Source organism: Lontra canadensis, unplaced genomic scaffold, assembly GCF_010015895.1.
Source record: "Lontra canadensis isolate GAN:19392208 unplaced genomic scaffold, GSC_riverotter_1.0 scaffold153, whole genome shotgun sequence".
NCBI lineage: Eukaryota > Metazoa > Chordata > Mammalia > Carnivora > Mustelidae > Lontra > Lontra canadensis.
This window is the reverse complement of record NW_022631147.1, coordinates 2608767-2625420: the sequence shown is the minus strand read 5'-3', so window position 1 is coordinate 2625420 and position 16654 is coordinate 2608767. Positions and strand designations below refer to the sequence as shown.

Genomic DNA, 16654 nt, shown 5'->3' with positions numbered 1-16654 from the left:
TCTAATTTACCAGAGTGTTCAAGCCCTTGCCTTTTGTGGCATGTATTGTTTTTATAATGAAAGACCTTAATGGAGCAGAAGGTGGGGAATTATACAAATAGATGACAAAGCCTGACAGACAGACAGAGGCAGACTGGCATGCCTGTCATTTGAAAACTCTTAAAGATTAATTGAACTGGTGACCAAAGACATTGATGATTACTGTACTCATTCCTGTAGAGTGCTGAAGGAACTTCATGAGAGGCAGTCTTACTGATTCAAAAGTAATGAAAACACCTAGATTAATAGGAGTCCTCACAGAGGTGGCATTATATGACCTCTTTTTGGAATCTCGGACCCAATTGCAGTCTAGGAGTGGGAGGAGTCCCTCACCCCCCCGAGCCCCATAACACCAAGCAATTCTCTGACACCAACAGAGTGTATGAGAATTCAGCTCAATTCTGACCCGATCTACTCTGCCCAGTGATAGTATCGCATTCCACAGGTTAAGCAGGCCTGGAAGACTGCCCCTCACCCCCCACGTAGACACTAGTCACAAGCCCCAGGCTGTTACTTGTGCTTCTGACCCATCAGCTGCAGATTGGAGGTTCCAGTAACCTCTTCCCTAGGTTCTTTTCATTTGCTAGAGCAGCTCACAGAACTCAGGAAAACACTTAGGTTTACCAGTTTGCTAAAGACTATGATAAAAGCTACAAATCAACAGCCACATGGAAAGATACATAGGGCAAGGTTTGGAAAAAGGGCATAGAGCTTTCATGGGGCACCTTTCCAGGGACGCACTACTCTCCCTGCAGCTCAGCGTGTTCACCAACCCAGAAATTCTCCGAACCCCATCCTCTTGGGTTTTTACAGAGGTTTCATTGCAGTCATGTTTGACTAAAATATTGGGCATTGTTTGATTCAAACTCCAGTCCTTTCCCCTGGAGAGTTGGGGTACCCTCTAATCCCATGGTTCGTCCTTCTGACAACCAACCTCTGCCCTTGGGTGGGGTCTAAAAGTCACCTTAATTATTACAACAAAAGATGCCTTTATCTAGGAAATTTCAGGTATTTGGAACTGAGTCAGGAACTGTGGACCTTGACCAAATGTATATGAGAAATATATTTGATTTTCTGATACATGTGTCTTATAAATTACAGTATTACACATCCATTACTACGTTGGTAGGTAATTTTTGACGGAGGAGATAGTAAGATGGTGTCACATAGGAGAGGGAGTCACCTATGAGTCACCTCAGTCATCCAGGCTCTGCTAATAATGGATAAATAGGTAGCTCTGTCAGAAGTAGCAGTAAAGGAGCCAAAGTGATGAACCAAGAAAAGCTAACTTTTTCCATGATGGTACCTGCCTTTTGTAACATTAGTAAAAAGCACCACCTTGTGAGGGAAGAGTTCAGACAGTTATCTAAATAACAAAAATATATCCTTAGGTATCAGATTTTCTCTGGCACCGTTCCCACACACGTGCTCTTTCGGTAATGCCTTTGACTTCCAAGGATAGGGGTTGGCAATGGAGCCCACCAGTGTCTTTTAACTGTCCTTAATGCTCAGGTTATTTTAGTTAGCCTTTTACTGAAGTCTCTGTGGAAAGAAGATTCTTCAAGTTCCAGCCAATAGATCCCCAAGTATTTTTGCCCATTGATTGTGTACTCATCTCTGCCACATTCTCTTGAGGATGCAGACAAAAGGTAAAATGTTCCTCAAGGAGCTTACATTCTGATGGGCCTGATAAGACAAGGCACATAGCAACAACAAATGATGAAGAGTATATAATTAAGGGCTCAGAGACAAAATACAGATTCTAATTTTGCAGAATTTCAAAGGAGGAAGAAATCAATGAAGCTTCCCAGTTTTTAGGAATGACTGAACTGACCTTGGGCTAGACTCTGAGAGAATGTCTCAGTGGAGGAAGAGAAGGCATGCCAGGCAAGAGAACGACAGAATGACAGGAGCACAGATGGGAATGAGCGTGACATTGGGAGCAGATGAGGCAGGCCAGGCTGGTCGAGTGCATTGTTCACACTGGCGGGGAGGACAGCAGATCTAAACCAATTCCCCAAATTCTAACCCCAGCCCCTCCACAAAGGACAGGTGAACTAGAGAAAAGAATGGAATTTTAGGGATCCTGAAATTTTAGTCTGTTCTTTATCCACATTACTGTGTGACTCAGAAATCTTAACTGAAGGGCCTCAGATAAGAAAAAGACAGGAAAGTCATAGGTCATTTATGGGAGAAAATAAGTAACCCAGGCACTGTGGTGGGCCCTCTAACACATACCATGCCCTTCCATCCTCACAACAACCCTATACAGTATCACAACAACCCTATACACTATCACAACAACCCTATACAGTATCACAACAACCCTATACAGTAACTAGTTACATTATTGCAATTTTACAAATCCAGAAAGCAAATTCGGAGAAGTCATAAGTTCCTTGTTCAAGTTCACCCAAAACTAGTAAGTGCTGGTTTGCACTAAATGACCTCTGGGATCCCTCCCCGTCAGATGTTCTGGAATTAGTGACTCTGCGCCCGTGTCAGCTCCACACTGGCAAATTGAGAATCATACACTTCAGAGAAATATCCATGTTCTACCCTTGTCCCTGATGAGTCTTCCCTTCAGCTCTTTTTAAAAGGATTCAGTCTGCCCTAAAACTAAGCTCCTCTTTCTCTTGCCAAATACTAGCTTATTTCCAGCTGCTGCCAAGTCTTAAGACAGTGACTCTAGGGGCACCTGGGTGGCTCAGTGGGTTAAAGCCTCTGCCTTCGGCTCAGGTCATGATCCCAGAGTCCTGGGATCGAGCCCCACATCGGGCTCTCTGCTCAGCGGGGAGCCTGCTTCCTCCTCTCTCTCTGCCTGCCTCTCTGCCTACTTGTGATCTCTGTCTGTCAAATAAATAAATAAAATCTTAAAAAAAAAAAAAAGACAGTGACTCTAAATCAGGCAGTGTTTCAGGTCTCAAACTTTCATCTCAAGGAGAGAAAACCCATTATCTGCTAAGGTGGTCTGTGGAAGGGTCAGCATCAGTAGCAACAAGCCTGAAACAGTCCACTGCTCTCTGTCCCTTCGAGTATCAACCGCCCTGATCACCCTCTGCATCTTCCACCGGGACTACCGGTCTCCCTGCTTCCACCATTGCCTGCTATGGTCTGCTTCCACAAAGCAACTGAGGGATCTTAAAAGATGTAAATCAGATCTTTCCAGCCTCCTGCTTTATACCCTTACCATCTGCTGCAGTCCAAATAGAATCCGTTCAGGCTGAGAGCTTTGCTTGTCTACCCCAGCCTACATTTCCTCTCTGCTGCCAGCTATCTCCTAGCTCGCTCTACTCCTGCCACGTTGGTTTCTTTCCATTTCATAAACCTGATTAGGCTGCTGCTACCTTGGGACTTTGCTCTAGCTGTCTCTTCTCCTGGAATGCACTTCCCCCTAATCTTCACAGGGTGGGCTTCTTGTCCTTCACAGCTTCGCTTACATAGTCCCTCCCCAGAGAGGCATTTGTAGACCTCCCGATCTGTGGTACTCATCACTACCTGGTGCTTATTTACACATTTTCAGCTCTTCTGAGCAGAGACTAGTCTTTCTTCTTGACTGAACATTCTTGGTGTTTAGATTAGTACCTGTCCTATGATGGCATTCAGTGAGCTGTTGAATGAATGAGTCATGGCCCATTATGCCTTAATCTTGCCCTTTAGCCATTTGTTTCCTCTAATTTCTTTTTCCAGTCACGCCCATATTTAATTACCAGGATTTAATTTATTTAGACCATCTAAAATCAGTGGCTTGGCAGAATCAATCTGTGGTTAGTTTATAACATTAGCATGGCTGTATTCACTGATTGAGACGGACATCATAGAGTAGTGACTAAATGTACAGACTTTGGAGCCAGGCTTCCTAGGTTCAAATTTTCTGTGAGGTTCAGAGTGGGGGCACTTGGGGCAGGTTGCTTAACCCTTCTGTGCCTCACCTGGAAAAAGGTGGAGAGTAACAATATCTACCTTATTGTGTTCTGAGGACTAAATGTGTTGGCAGATGTTACAATAGTTATGATAGTATCTGGCACGTGGTAAATGTTAGATAAAATTAGCTCTTTTTGTTATTAATCAAAGAAGCAAAAAGTACCATCAAATTGAGCTTCAGAAGGGGTTTGAGGAGATACTGAGTACCTGCAACACATAATATGATTTCTCATTTACTTATCTCATCCTAAGAGTATTATCTTCATATTCTACGTGAAGAGAAATGTTTCAAAATGCTAAATAGTTCACACGGCTACTGAGTGGGACAGTATTTAAACTGAGATCTGACTTCAGTGCTCATGTTCTTTCCATCACATGATACTGCATTTTTAGAGAAAACAGTTTTCTGGACTTTTTCTGAAAATTACCTTTTGGTTAGGTTTGGGACTTGCTTTGAAACCTAAACGTCTTTTCTTTATTAATTTAGGATAATCTAGCAGAATTCAGTGAGGACTCCCTGGAGTTTAGCCTATTGAGTTGTATTTTAAAACCTAGGATTCTGGGGCACCTGGGTGGTTCAGTCATTGGGCATCTGCCTTCGGCTCATGATCTTCGGGTCATGATCCCAGGGTCCTGGGATCAAGCCCTGCATTGGGCTCCTTGCTCAGCGGAAAGCCTGCTTCTCCCTCTCGCACTCCACCAGCTTGTGTTCCCTCTCTTGTTGTGTCTCTCTCTGTCAAATAATAAATAAAATCTTAAAAAAATAATAAAATAAAATAAAACGTAGGATTCTACTTTAGTAGAAGAATAATGCAGGGAAAAAAATAAAGGAATGAAAGTAACTATAACTGTAGTTTTCTGATACTATAATAAAACAAGACTATGCCACCCAAGCACCCCAGGAGCATTCTTTAAAAAAGAATAAGGTACAGGCACCTGGGTGGCTCAGTTGAGCATCTGCCTTCAGCTAAGGTCATGACCCCGGAGTCCCGGGATTAAATCCCTCATCGGGCTCCCTGCTCGGCAGGGAGTTTGCTTCTCCCTCTGCCCCTCACCCTGCTCATGTTCTCTCTCTCACGCTCTGTCTCTCTCTCAAATAAGTAAAATTTTAAAAAGAAAGACAAAACAGACAAAAAAGTAGTATGTGATCCAAGCACTAATAAATTCTGTCTTGCCCTTATTACATTTTATCTTACCCAAAATTCACAAAAGGGAGGGGTGCCTGGGTGGCTCAGTCAGTTAAGCATCTCTTTTAGGCTTAGGTCATGATTCCAGTGTCCTGGGATCATGACCAGCATCAGGCTCCCTGCTCAGTGGAGAGCCTGTTTCTCCTTCTCCCTCTGCCACTCTCCTTACTTATGCTCTCTCTCTCTCTCTCTAATAAATAAATAAAATCTTTCTTAAAAATTCACAAAAGTGAGGGGTGCCTGGGTGGCTCAGTGGGTTAAAGCCTCTGCCTTCGGCTCAGGTCATGATCTCAGGGTCCTGGGATCGAGCCCCACATCGGGTTCTCTGCTCAGTGGGGAGCCTGCTTCCTCCTTTCTCTCTGTGCCTGCCTCTCTGCTTACTTGTGATCTCTCTCTGTCAAATAAATAAATAAAATCTTTAAAAAAATAATTCACAAAAGTGAAATGGTTTATTACAGATTGTAAAAGATATTTTGTCTAAACTGAAAAAAATAACCCATAATTCAACTCCCCTTGTAGAGAAATCAGCAGTGAGACTGATGGTCCTTTGGCTGTCAGTGTTCCTGACAATAGATGTAGTGTCTCTGAGTTCTGGTTATGTGCCAATAGGAAATTCTATTTCAGAAAACATGCTATATAATGAATATTATTTGAAATTATGAAATCCATAAACTACATTTTTCTAAAATATTTAATTAGTTTTAGGAGGCAGGGTACAGGTAAAAGAAGGCAGAAGTCAGTTACTTTGAAGGAAAAGAGGAAAGATACAGTAATCAGAGCACCAGCTCTGGAAAAGAAAGGCCATCTCACCTTTATTTCTTTTGACTTTTATGTCCTCCCCCTTTTTTCCCTAGATTTATTGAGATATAGTTGGCACATAACAGTATTTAAGTCTGAGGTATACAGTGTGTTGATTTATACTTCTATAAACTGTAAAATTATTACCATCATAGTATTAGGTACCATCTGCATTGTATCACATAGTTCCTAATTCTTTTTTGTGGTGAGAATCTTCTCTTTTTTTTTTAAAGATTTGTTTTATTTATTTATTTATTTATTTATTTATTTATTGAGAAAGAGCAAGCAAACGAGCATGCATGTACACACATGTGCCCATGGGTCAGTGGGGGAGGGAGAGAGAGAATCTCAAGCAGATACCCCCACTCCCTCTAACGCCCCCACCACCATGCTCCTCTGAGCATAGAGCCTAGCACAGGGCTCTATCTAACCCTGAGATCACAACCCAAGCCAAAACCAAGAGTCAGATGCCCAAGTGACTGAGCCACTCACGTGCCCCTATGGTGAGAACTTTTAAGGTCCATTTTCTTAGCAACATTCAAGTATATAATACAGTATAATTAACTATAACCACCGTGCTGTGCATTAGATCCCCGAGCTTATTAATCTTATAAGTGGAAGTTTCTACCCTTTGACCAGTATTTCATCATGTTCCCCACCGCTTAACCCCTGGCAACCTCCATTCTGCTCTCTGTTTCTCTGAGATTGTCTACTTTAGATTCCACATTTAAGTGAGGTCACACAGTGTTTGTCTTTCACTATCTGACTTCACTCAGCATAGTGCCTTCAGGATCCATCCAAGTTATTAAAAATGGCAGGATTTCCTTCTTTCTCATAGCTGGATAATGTTCTTTTGTGTCCATGTACCACATCTTTGTTATCCATTCATTCATTGACAGACACTTAAGTTTATTTCCATATTTTGGCCGTTGTAATGCTGTAATGAACATCAGAGTGCAGATAGCTTTACAAGATTCTGATTTGCAGTTTCTTTGAGTATCTACCCAGAAGTAGATTTCTTTTGACTTTTATGTCCTTCCCCTTTTTTCACTTATTGAGGAACTTCCGTACTGCTATCCATAAGGGCTGCACCAATTTTCATTCCCACCAGAAGTTCATGAGGATTCCCTTTTCTCCATACCTTCACCAACACTTAACTCTTCTCTTTTTAATGATGGCCATTATGACTGGTGTGAGGGGATATCCTGTGGTTTTGATTTGCATTTCCCTAATGACTAGTAATGTTGAGCACCTTTTCATCTACCTGTTGGACATTTGCAAGCCTTTTTTGGAAAACTACCTCTTCAATTCTGCCCAATTTTTAAAATCAGGTTGTTAGTTTTTTTGTTGTTGAGTTGTATGAGTTATTTATATATTTGGATATTAACCCCTTGTTGGATATATGATTTGAATTTTCTCTCATTCTGTAAGGAGAAATACTGCCTTTCCATTTTGTTGATTGTTTCCTTAACTGTGCAGAAGCTTTTTATTTTGATGTAGTCCCACTTGTAGAGATTTTACTTCTATTGTTTGTGCTTTTGCTGTCATATCTAAGAAATCACTCCTGAGACCAGTGTCAAGTTGCTTTTCCCCTGTTTTCTTGTGGTTTTGTGGTTTCAGGCCTTACACGTAAATCTTTAATCCATTTCAAGTTTGTTTTTGTGAACGGTATAATATAGAGATACACTTTCATTCTTCTGCATGTGGTTGTCCAGTTTTCCCAACACCATTTATAGAAGAGACCATCCTTGTCCCATCAAGTATGCTTGGCTCTCTTCTCAAACGGGGGTTTATTTCTGCGTGTTCCATTGGTCTGTGTGTCTGTTTTTATGCCTATAAAAACATGTTGATTACTATAGCTTTGTGATAGAGTTTGAAATCAAGAAGTATGATGCCTCTGGCTTTGTTCTCAATATTGCCTTAGCTATTGAGGGTCTTTTGTGGCTCCATACAAATTTTAAGATTTTTTTCTACTTCTGTGAAAAATGCCATTGGAATTTTAATGGAAATTGCATTGAATCTCTAGATGGTTTGGGGTATTATGGACATTTTAACAATATTAATTCATCCAGTCCACAAACATAGATATTTTTCCATTTGTTTGTGTCTTCTTCAGTCTCTCTTACCAAGGTATTGTAGTTTTCAGTGTGTTGATCTTTTACTTCCTTGATTACATTTATTCCTAAGTATTTTATTTTTTTGATGCTAGTGTGAAAGAGATTGTTCTCTTTACTTTTTCAGATATTTGGTTGTTAATGTGTAGAAACAATTGCTTTCTTTGTGTTGATTTTTTATCCTGCAATTTTACTGAGTTATTGATTAGTTCTGGTGGTATTTTGGTGGGGTCTAGGCTAGGATTTTCTACATACAAGATCATATCATCCTCAAACAAAGACAGTTTTATTCTTTCCTTTCTTATTTGGATGCCTTTTATTTCTTTCTCTTACATGATTACTCTGGCTAGGACTTCTAGCACTTTGTTGAATAGGAGTGGTGAGAGTGGGCATCCTTGTGTTCCAAATCTGAGAGGAAAGGTTTTCAACCTTCACCTTTGAGAGTGATGTTGGCTATGGGTTTGTTGTATATGGTCTTTACTGTACTGAGGTGTGTGTTACTTCTGTAACCCAGTCTGTTGAGTGTTTTTATCATGAAAGGGTGTTAGACTTTGTTAAATGCTTTTTCTGCATTTGTTGAGATCACATGGTTTTTATCTTTCGTTCTGTTCATGTGGTATATCACGTTTACTGATCTGTGTGTATTCAAACATCCTTGTATCCCAGGGATAAATCCCACTTTGTTGTGGTGAGTGATTGTTTTACTGTGCTGTCGAACTGGGTTTGCTACTATTTTGTTGAGAATTTTTGCATCTGTGTTCATCAGGGATATTTGTCTGTGATTTTCTTGTCGTGTCCTTATCTATTGTGGTACCAAGGTAATGCTTTCATTGTAAAAGAAGTTTGGGAGTATTCCTTCCTGTTTGATATTTTGGAAGAGTTTGAGAAAGATTGCTGTTAATTCTTCTTTAAATATTTGGTGGAATTCACCAGTGAAGCCATCTGGTCCTGAACTTTTCTGTTTGGGAAGGATTTTGATTACTGATTCACTCTCCTTACTCAGTATTGGTCTATTCAGATCTTCTCTGTCTTCATGATTCAGTCTTGGTATATGTTTTTAGGACTCTGTTCATTTCTTATAGGTTATCCAGCTTTTGGTGTATAATTATACATAGTAGCTTCTCACAATCCTTTGTATTTCTGTGGTATCAGTTGTAACGCCTCCTTTTTCATTGCTGATTTTACTTTTTTGAGTCTTCTGTTTTTCTGAATTAGTATAGTAAAGTCTTGTGAATTTTGATTATCTTTTCAAAGAGCCAGCCCTTAGTTTCCATCTATCTTTTTTACTGATTTTCTGGTTAGGTTCTCTTATTTTAACTTTGAGAACAGGAAAGTTCATTTGTCAAAGGAGTAACCTCTGCAAATGAAAAGGATAGATGGGATTACTTCTGTTTCAACAGTTTCTATAATAGGGTCTATCCTTTAATTTTCATAAGCCTTGGCTCTTTAAAGTGGGAGTAAGGAAAGAGCCAGGAAAAAAATGACCCTTTGTGACTGACTCCCACTACCGGTGTCAGGGGAAAAGCCAAGATCATTGTTTTTCAAACTTTGGACCACACCTGCAAAAGAAAATGCATGTTCCATTAGGGCTCAGTAAACACATATAGACACAACTAAAAGCTGTCGGGACTGATACTTAACTCTGATTAGGCCGCTGTGCACTTTATTGCATGTTATTGCTTCATTCTATTTGTAGTCCATCGCAGGATTGTTTGGTTTGGTTTGGTATTGTTTTTTAATGCTGGTTGTGACCCACTACGGGGTCATAAGGCTGGCTTGTGGATGGTTGCAGCAGAGGGGGCCCTGTCAGAGCCAGTGCTCCATGCTGCCCCACCCCCTGCAGCCTTCACGCCTCCACCCTGCGCTTATGTTCATTCTTGGTTTCCCCAGAAATGCTACTCCCAGCTTTCCATGTGACCACATCTTTGTTCTGTACACACTGCCACTTTGTTCACTGGCCCTGCCATGCAAGCTTCACATCTTTGCTCTGGACGCTGATTGGGTGATAGCTCAATGGCCTTCACATATCCAAAAGAAATCCCCTCCCCCTTCAGGCAAAGGGGAGAGGAGGGCTGAAATCAAAGTTTTTAGGGAGGGTTTGGCCTCCCTGGACAAGAAGCCTGGGCAGTGGTGACAGTGCCCTGTGGCTAGAGGAGATAGACAGGAGTGTGCTGAGACCAAGGAGTCAAGTTCAGAATTAAGAGTCTCGCTCACTTCTTTTTCCCCTGCATCTTGCTGCCTACAGGTAAATTCTACTGCAAACCACACTACTGTTATCGACTCTCCGGCTCCGCACAGAGGAAGAGACCGGCAGTGGCTCCTATCTCTGGAAAGGTAATGGTGATCCATCTGTAGGTGGGGGAGAAGCAGGCATTTTAGCATGGTGACAGGTGAGGGTGTGGTTAGCTGGGCCTGTGAAATGGCCACTAACTTGCCTTTCTTGTGAATGGGAAGGGCCTGAGAGACGGTCACAGTCCAGTTGGGGAGGAAACCCACTTTTCAAGTATAATCTCGATACTGCATTTCACTAAGGTAATGTTCCATCCACCACCTGAGTTGGATTTATTTGAGAGACTGTGTTAGGCCTTCGTGTTTGCTCTATATAAAAGAAGACTTCAGTCATTGTAAAAAGCATCCTTCTGAGAGAAGGACACCCTGCAAAGGAACTTGGCTGTAAATAATCTGCTCTGCTTGTCAATTCCTTTCACTTTCTTTGTTCTGTGAATTACTTTTCTAAGTTCCTTTTTCCTTCTTACTTTTTTTTCTTTTTTTTTTTTTTACCAAGAGTAGCTCCTCCACTTGTCATTGTCCAAGTGAACCGGGTATTCCCTTCATGACAAGGTGTTCCCTTGTCAGCATGCAGGCTTACTAACCTGTCCTGGAGGGGCTTTTGTTGACTGCAGAGGGACCTGTGGGGAAGGGAAACTTATTCCAAGATGGACCTAGATTTTGACTCCTGGTGATTTCTCCATGAATTATGTCCTGGGTTTTTAAAGAAAGACTGTGAGAAATACGGTCTGGATTGACTGGTGGGAGCAGCGAACTAGCCAGGCAGGGGCCATTGTCTTCTGAGATTTGAGTGCTTTGGTCAGTCACTCTTCTTCTTCTCGTGGACTTTCCTAGGAATCCAGAGAAGCCCTGCAGGATGGCCCCACTGTGGACACAAGTGGACGGGCCAGCGCCATCGCCAGCCCTGCTGAGAGAACTCCAGGTAGCCTCACTTCCTTGTTTGGCTGGGTGGTTCGTCACTCTCTCGGCCTCTGTGACAAGGCCAAGGGGATGAGCCAGCACCTCCAAAGCAACATTTCTTCGATTGGGCATCAAGTGGCCCAAAACCCTTTGGACTCCTTTTTCATGTGCCAGCTGCTTGCATTCGGAGTCCCCTTTCTCTATGGCCTGTCGGAGGTGCTGGTACAAATCAGAGGGGAGTTTCACTTGCAGGCCGTGAGCCAGTAGGGGCGCCATCGGGTAAGCGGGATCACCTGAACTTCAGGAATGTCTGTTCACACTGTTCACAACCTCAAAGTGTTGTTGCCGGAGCTTGGGAGGCTGCCCACACTTCTTAAGTGTGTCTTAACACTGAGGTGGTCGGTCCAGGCCCTGCCCAGATAGACAGGAATTCAGAACAGGCTGCTTGCCAGAGTCTCGGGGCCTTCTTATTTTGGACTCCTTGGACAGCATGGAATTGTAATAAGACCACATGATCTGGATTTATGTTCACCTAAACTTGAAATTCTTGCATCCTATCCCCTATTTGGGTATCTACATAAGCTGACACTATACTTCTATTTGACGTGTAACCACTATAGGCCATGCCCTGTCCTAATCACTTTGGGGCATTTGAACTTGTAATGAGGACCAAACCCTAATCTGTTCAATTTCCCCTAATCATTTTCTTGTGTCAGGAAGTGAATGACACTATCCATACCTCTGAAAACGTTTATTCTGGTTTTCAGTTTATGGGCTCATGGACATTAGGTTTATTGTGAAGAATTGTAGTTTTTCCCTTAAAATTGCCTCTCTCTGCTCCATGTCAAGCCAGCCCATGAGATGTGTCCCCAGTTCCACAAACTGCTGGATGGTCCCAGTACCCCCAGTGAAGCCACAGACTGTATACAATCCAGGGTCATTGTGTAGGTGAGAGAGGAAGTCAATGGGCCGTGCTTCTGCTTCTCACAGTTTCTGTGTCTTTCACAGCAGATAGGGCTCAAGCAGCCATTTACAAACTCATGAAAATTACCATATAAAAACTAAAGATCATCCCAATTTCTAATGCTAGAAACTGGAGCAGGAGTTGGCAGTGAAATTTCCATAATGGGAAAAGAGAATGATCCACTCCACTTTCAAATGACAGGTTTTCAGAGTTGTTTCCCTCCCTGTGCTTAAGAATTAGAGAAAGGGAGAATGTGCCCAGGGAGGGCAGTGATTCGGAGGGTAAGACCCAGCAAACCCCAGCTGAGCTAGGTGAATTCAGCTTCTGCTCCTGTGTGTGCCCTTATTAAAATCCGGGGAAGCTTTTTAAGTGCCCTGCAATTTGGACCAACATTTTATAGCAATGTTTAAGCCACAAATGACTTTGAAATGTATAGCTTCGAAACCCTTTACAATCTGTCTTTCCCATGAAATGCTGGCAGCCTTTTGCAGTTGACACTCTCAGAGCACCAGGGGGGAGTACTGGTAGCGAAGACAGAGTTTTCGGCTGTGGGGTCTAGAATGTGCATTTGACCAGGTGAGAACACCACCTCATCAATCTGGGCCTTGTTCCAGCAGAGATGGATTTCCCAAGGAACTTGGCTACTCAGTAAAACAACTCAGAGAAATGAAACTTTCCTTTTGGGTATCAAGTACAGAACATTCTTTTAAAAAAATCTGAACACAATGAAGTTCAGGTTGTTTCTGACCAAGCCAAGTTTGTTCACTTTCCCATGTGGTTCAGTTTGCCATTCTTACTGTCTAGTTTGAAAGCATAACGGATTTAAAGTTACTGTAGAGAAGAAGAATATTCTACAAAGCAAGGAGAGAAGATAAGAGTCTGACAATGTCATTAAGACTCAACCAAGAAAGAATCAAGTCCCTGAGGATGTCTCAGCCCCTATGGTTCATGATTCTGAAGGTGACTTGCCTGTTCTAGCACAAGGGGTTCAAGTTGTGCATCCCAAAGGAAACCCTGCTTGAACCCTAACATGAATGAGGAATGCATTCTCCCCCCACTTGAAGGCAGCTGAGAGCTGTATCTGCCTCTGGGGACTTTTGGAAATGACAGTGCTGAGTCTGAACATGCTCCAAAGCCCCAGCACTTCCCCTATAAGGTATCTAATTCTTGCTAGCCTCTATAGAAAAGGAACAGAATTATGGGTGGTATTTTATAGTTGTCTTTCTCTAAATCCCACACTAAAGCTTTGATTGGTTTGGAATTTCCTTTTGAAAAGCTTCAGAAAAACTCAGGTATTTCAGGGTTTCAGAATATGTGTCCTTGATAAGTCATTAACCCAGATCCATGGTACATCTCCTCTCCTGTACTATAGACGAGAAGAAGCTGCGAATGAATGAACTTGATTTCACTGTGTATAAATAGGCTATCCTCGTAGATGCATATCCACCAAAAGGCAGAGCTGGAAAAGCTATGGCCATAGCTGGCACTTAAGCCTACTGTGCATTATCTCTGGGCCACCTCTGTATTTGTGGCAATGCCCTCTTTTCCCTTATGTACTTGTCCCCTTATGCCAAAATTACTGCTGTTGCCAAAAAATCCCAAACAACTCACAAGTTGAAAGAGCCTATTCCAGCCTGCTTTGCAGTGTTGTCTCTCTCTGATATCCTAATCTGTAACTGCTGCTAATTTAGTGTTTGGAGGAGGACATGGTTTACAGTACTGTTGTTTATAATGTGTTTTTAATATAGAAACCCTCCTTTCTGTTCCCCAAATCTGTAAATGCTTTGTGGACCTGGCACAGATTTTCTACCCTGGCCTCCTGGTACGTACCCTGACTTTAAGAAAAGTTGGGGAAACAACAGGTAGAGGAAAAAAAATCCCAAATTATATATTTTCTCCTTGGACATAAGACCCTCAACTGCAGAATCCCCTTTACATTTCATATAGAGGATAATCAAAAATGAAACATAAATGTTATGGGGAATCATAAGGGAAGAGAAGAAAGCTTTTCTTGTAGTACAGGTAACAGAGTGGGATGGAAAGGACAGTCTTAACTTTAAAAGCTGCCTAACAATTAACAAGAGGCAAGCACCTGCTCCCTGTCCCTAGACAACCCTTGTATGATCACTATTAAGTTCTATAGTTTGGGTGCTAAATGGACCAGAATAGCCATGCGATACAAGGAATGCCATGCAATCCTGGGATTCCTGCCTGTCAGGATGAAGTTAGGGAGTCTCACTGCTTCCCAAGCCCTCTTCTCTTATAGGCATTTCTGGAAAACCTCTTAGTAGAGCAAAGAGAATTGTGCAGTCCAGCTTAACTCCCCAGCCCTCCCCCAAGAGTCATAGTTTGATGGTAATGTGTAAATATTTATACATATACACATGTATATTTATATAGGTATAATTTCATACATACAAGTAGATGTTTATCTATCATGTCCTAAATAATTATAACCATACTAATGAAGCTGTTTCTGAAGCTTCTTTTTCCTGGGTTCTGGAAACCAAGGGAGCTTTTACAATGGGGAACCATGCCACTGGCCTGGCTTAGAGTCAGGTCAGGGTTTGGAGGGAACAGAGCAGGCCGGCACATGTGTGGAGGTGGAGACTTTGGGGGCAGGGCATGGGTATCTCAGAAAAGGAGCAGTACCTGGCCCCAACCTCAGAAAGTTGACTCATGAACAGGCTAGGAAAAGCAGGAGTTCTGTTGCTCATGAACTACCACAGAGAGGCAGACCCCCTCCCATTCCCGTTTTGCTTCCAGGCTTTTCTATCAGTTCCCCTGGCTTAGTTACTGCAGCTTCCTTCTGTCTCTTGGTGTTTCGTTTGTCTCTGTAGGGCAGTGGATCGTTCTTAGTCCCTCCTAAATGGGCCTCAGCGTGGCCTGGAATGCCCGCCCAGTGGATTAAGGGCTTCCCTTTTTCCTGGGCCATTCAGCTTGGGGTGGAGGTCAGGGTAGAGGTGGGGGGTGGCAGCCAGCCAGGTTCCCACGGCCATGGTACAAAGACGCCATAGCGAGGGAGAATGCACTGTGCCAAGGAACACATCACCTGTCTGCTTCTGGCCTTCGCTACAGCCTTTACTTTTGCCCTTGTTTTTAATCTGTGCTGTGAGTTTTTGGTGTGTTTCTTTGTGAGTTTTTTAATTTAATTGTGTAACTTTGTTTTTGCCGTTACTGTGAAACTAAGGTGTTGTGCTTTTAATTTTTTTTAACAAATGTTACCATTCTTATTTAAGAGAATAAATTCCAAACAATCTTCAGGTTTCTGAGTTTTTCTTTTCCTTCCCTTTCTTCTGTTTGGAGGGTGGGAAAGGGGTTAGCTTAGGCAGGTCTCAAGAGTGGGCCTGAAGGCCACTGTGCCTAAGGACTATCACTTCTGAGGTAGAGTCAGGAGAGAGTGTGGATGTAGTAAAATGGGGAAATGGGGTGTTTACACCTAAAATACAGATGGTCGTTAACAGAAGGGCCTCTGTCCATGGGGGTTGGCGTGGTGGAAGACATTTTGTTCTGTAGCAGCTGCAGATAGAAGAGACCGAAAAGGCGCCACCTGTGCCCCACAGGCAGTCAGGCAGCGTGAGGGACTTGAGGGCTAGAGCAGATGGAGGGATAGAAATTCACGTGGAGCCCATGTCTGCCATGGGGACACGGAGCCAGAAGCCTGCCTTTCCTGTTCCTGCCTCTGGCAGGCCACTCAGGGAACTGGGAGCAGTTATGTGTCTCTCCTCTGCGTTGAGGCTTTTGCCTAAGGCACAATGACCTCACTCCTGGTGACACTGAAGGTTCCTGTTTTGTTCTTTCCAGCTGATGTCCCTCTCATGCTGTCTCTGCTGTCACCTGCACGCTGAGCAAGCATATCCAGTTCTGCTTAGCCACTCACCCTCAAGCCAGGAGAGATGAGCCTGTTGCCTTCTCCCACACACTGCTGTGACCTTAGCAGTGGTGGCTTCTTGTGTCGTGTTGGCACGCCGGCCACAGTGGCACAGCCCAGCTTTGGTGCCACAGCCCAGCTTTGGTGCCACATTGGGCCAAAAGAGGGCACCTGGTAGGGGAGCACTCAGCACCTACTCTGCTCCCACTGACTCTAGGAAATTGGGTATCCGTTGTTAAAAAGGCCTGCGGAGCCTCCTCTACTCAGAAGCAGCCCACTTAGGACTCTGGGTTCTTAGGCTTACTCACAGAAAAGAGAAACAGAGTGCTGGGTTCTCTTGGTATCTAGATTATCAGACTCCCCGGTCAGGGAGGGTCTGTATCCTTCCATAGCTTCCAGTTCTGTCAGAACACTATTTGTACCGTTTTAATCCTCAGAGCATTGCTGCAACAGAGACTATAGACTTGGGTGGGGGGTGGGAATGAGAGCTCAGATTCTCTGTTGCAGCAATGCTCTGTCTCTGAAATAAGTCTCTCAGTATCCTGGTGCCTACAAAAGGCTAAGAGAA

General features: G+C 43.0%; 1 protein-coding gene across 7 annotated transcripts in view; it reads left to right on the top strand.

The window, feature by feature from the left end:
* MICAL3 (microtubule associated monooxygenase, calponin and LIM domain containing 3) overlaps nt 1-16654 on the top strand; it is a 194640-nt gene that overhangs the window by 114685 nt on the left and 63301 nt on the right. For all 7 annotated transcript variants that reach the window (XM_032844447.1, XM_032844446.1, XM_032844444.1 and 4 more), the window contains 2 exons: nt 10308-10396; nt 11186-11273. In XM_032844447.1, coding sequence (XP_032700338.1) covers nt 10308-10396; nt 11186-11273 — 177 coding nt within the window. The remainder of the gene's footprint in view (nt 1-10307; nt 10397-11185; nt 11274-16654) is intronic.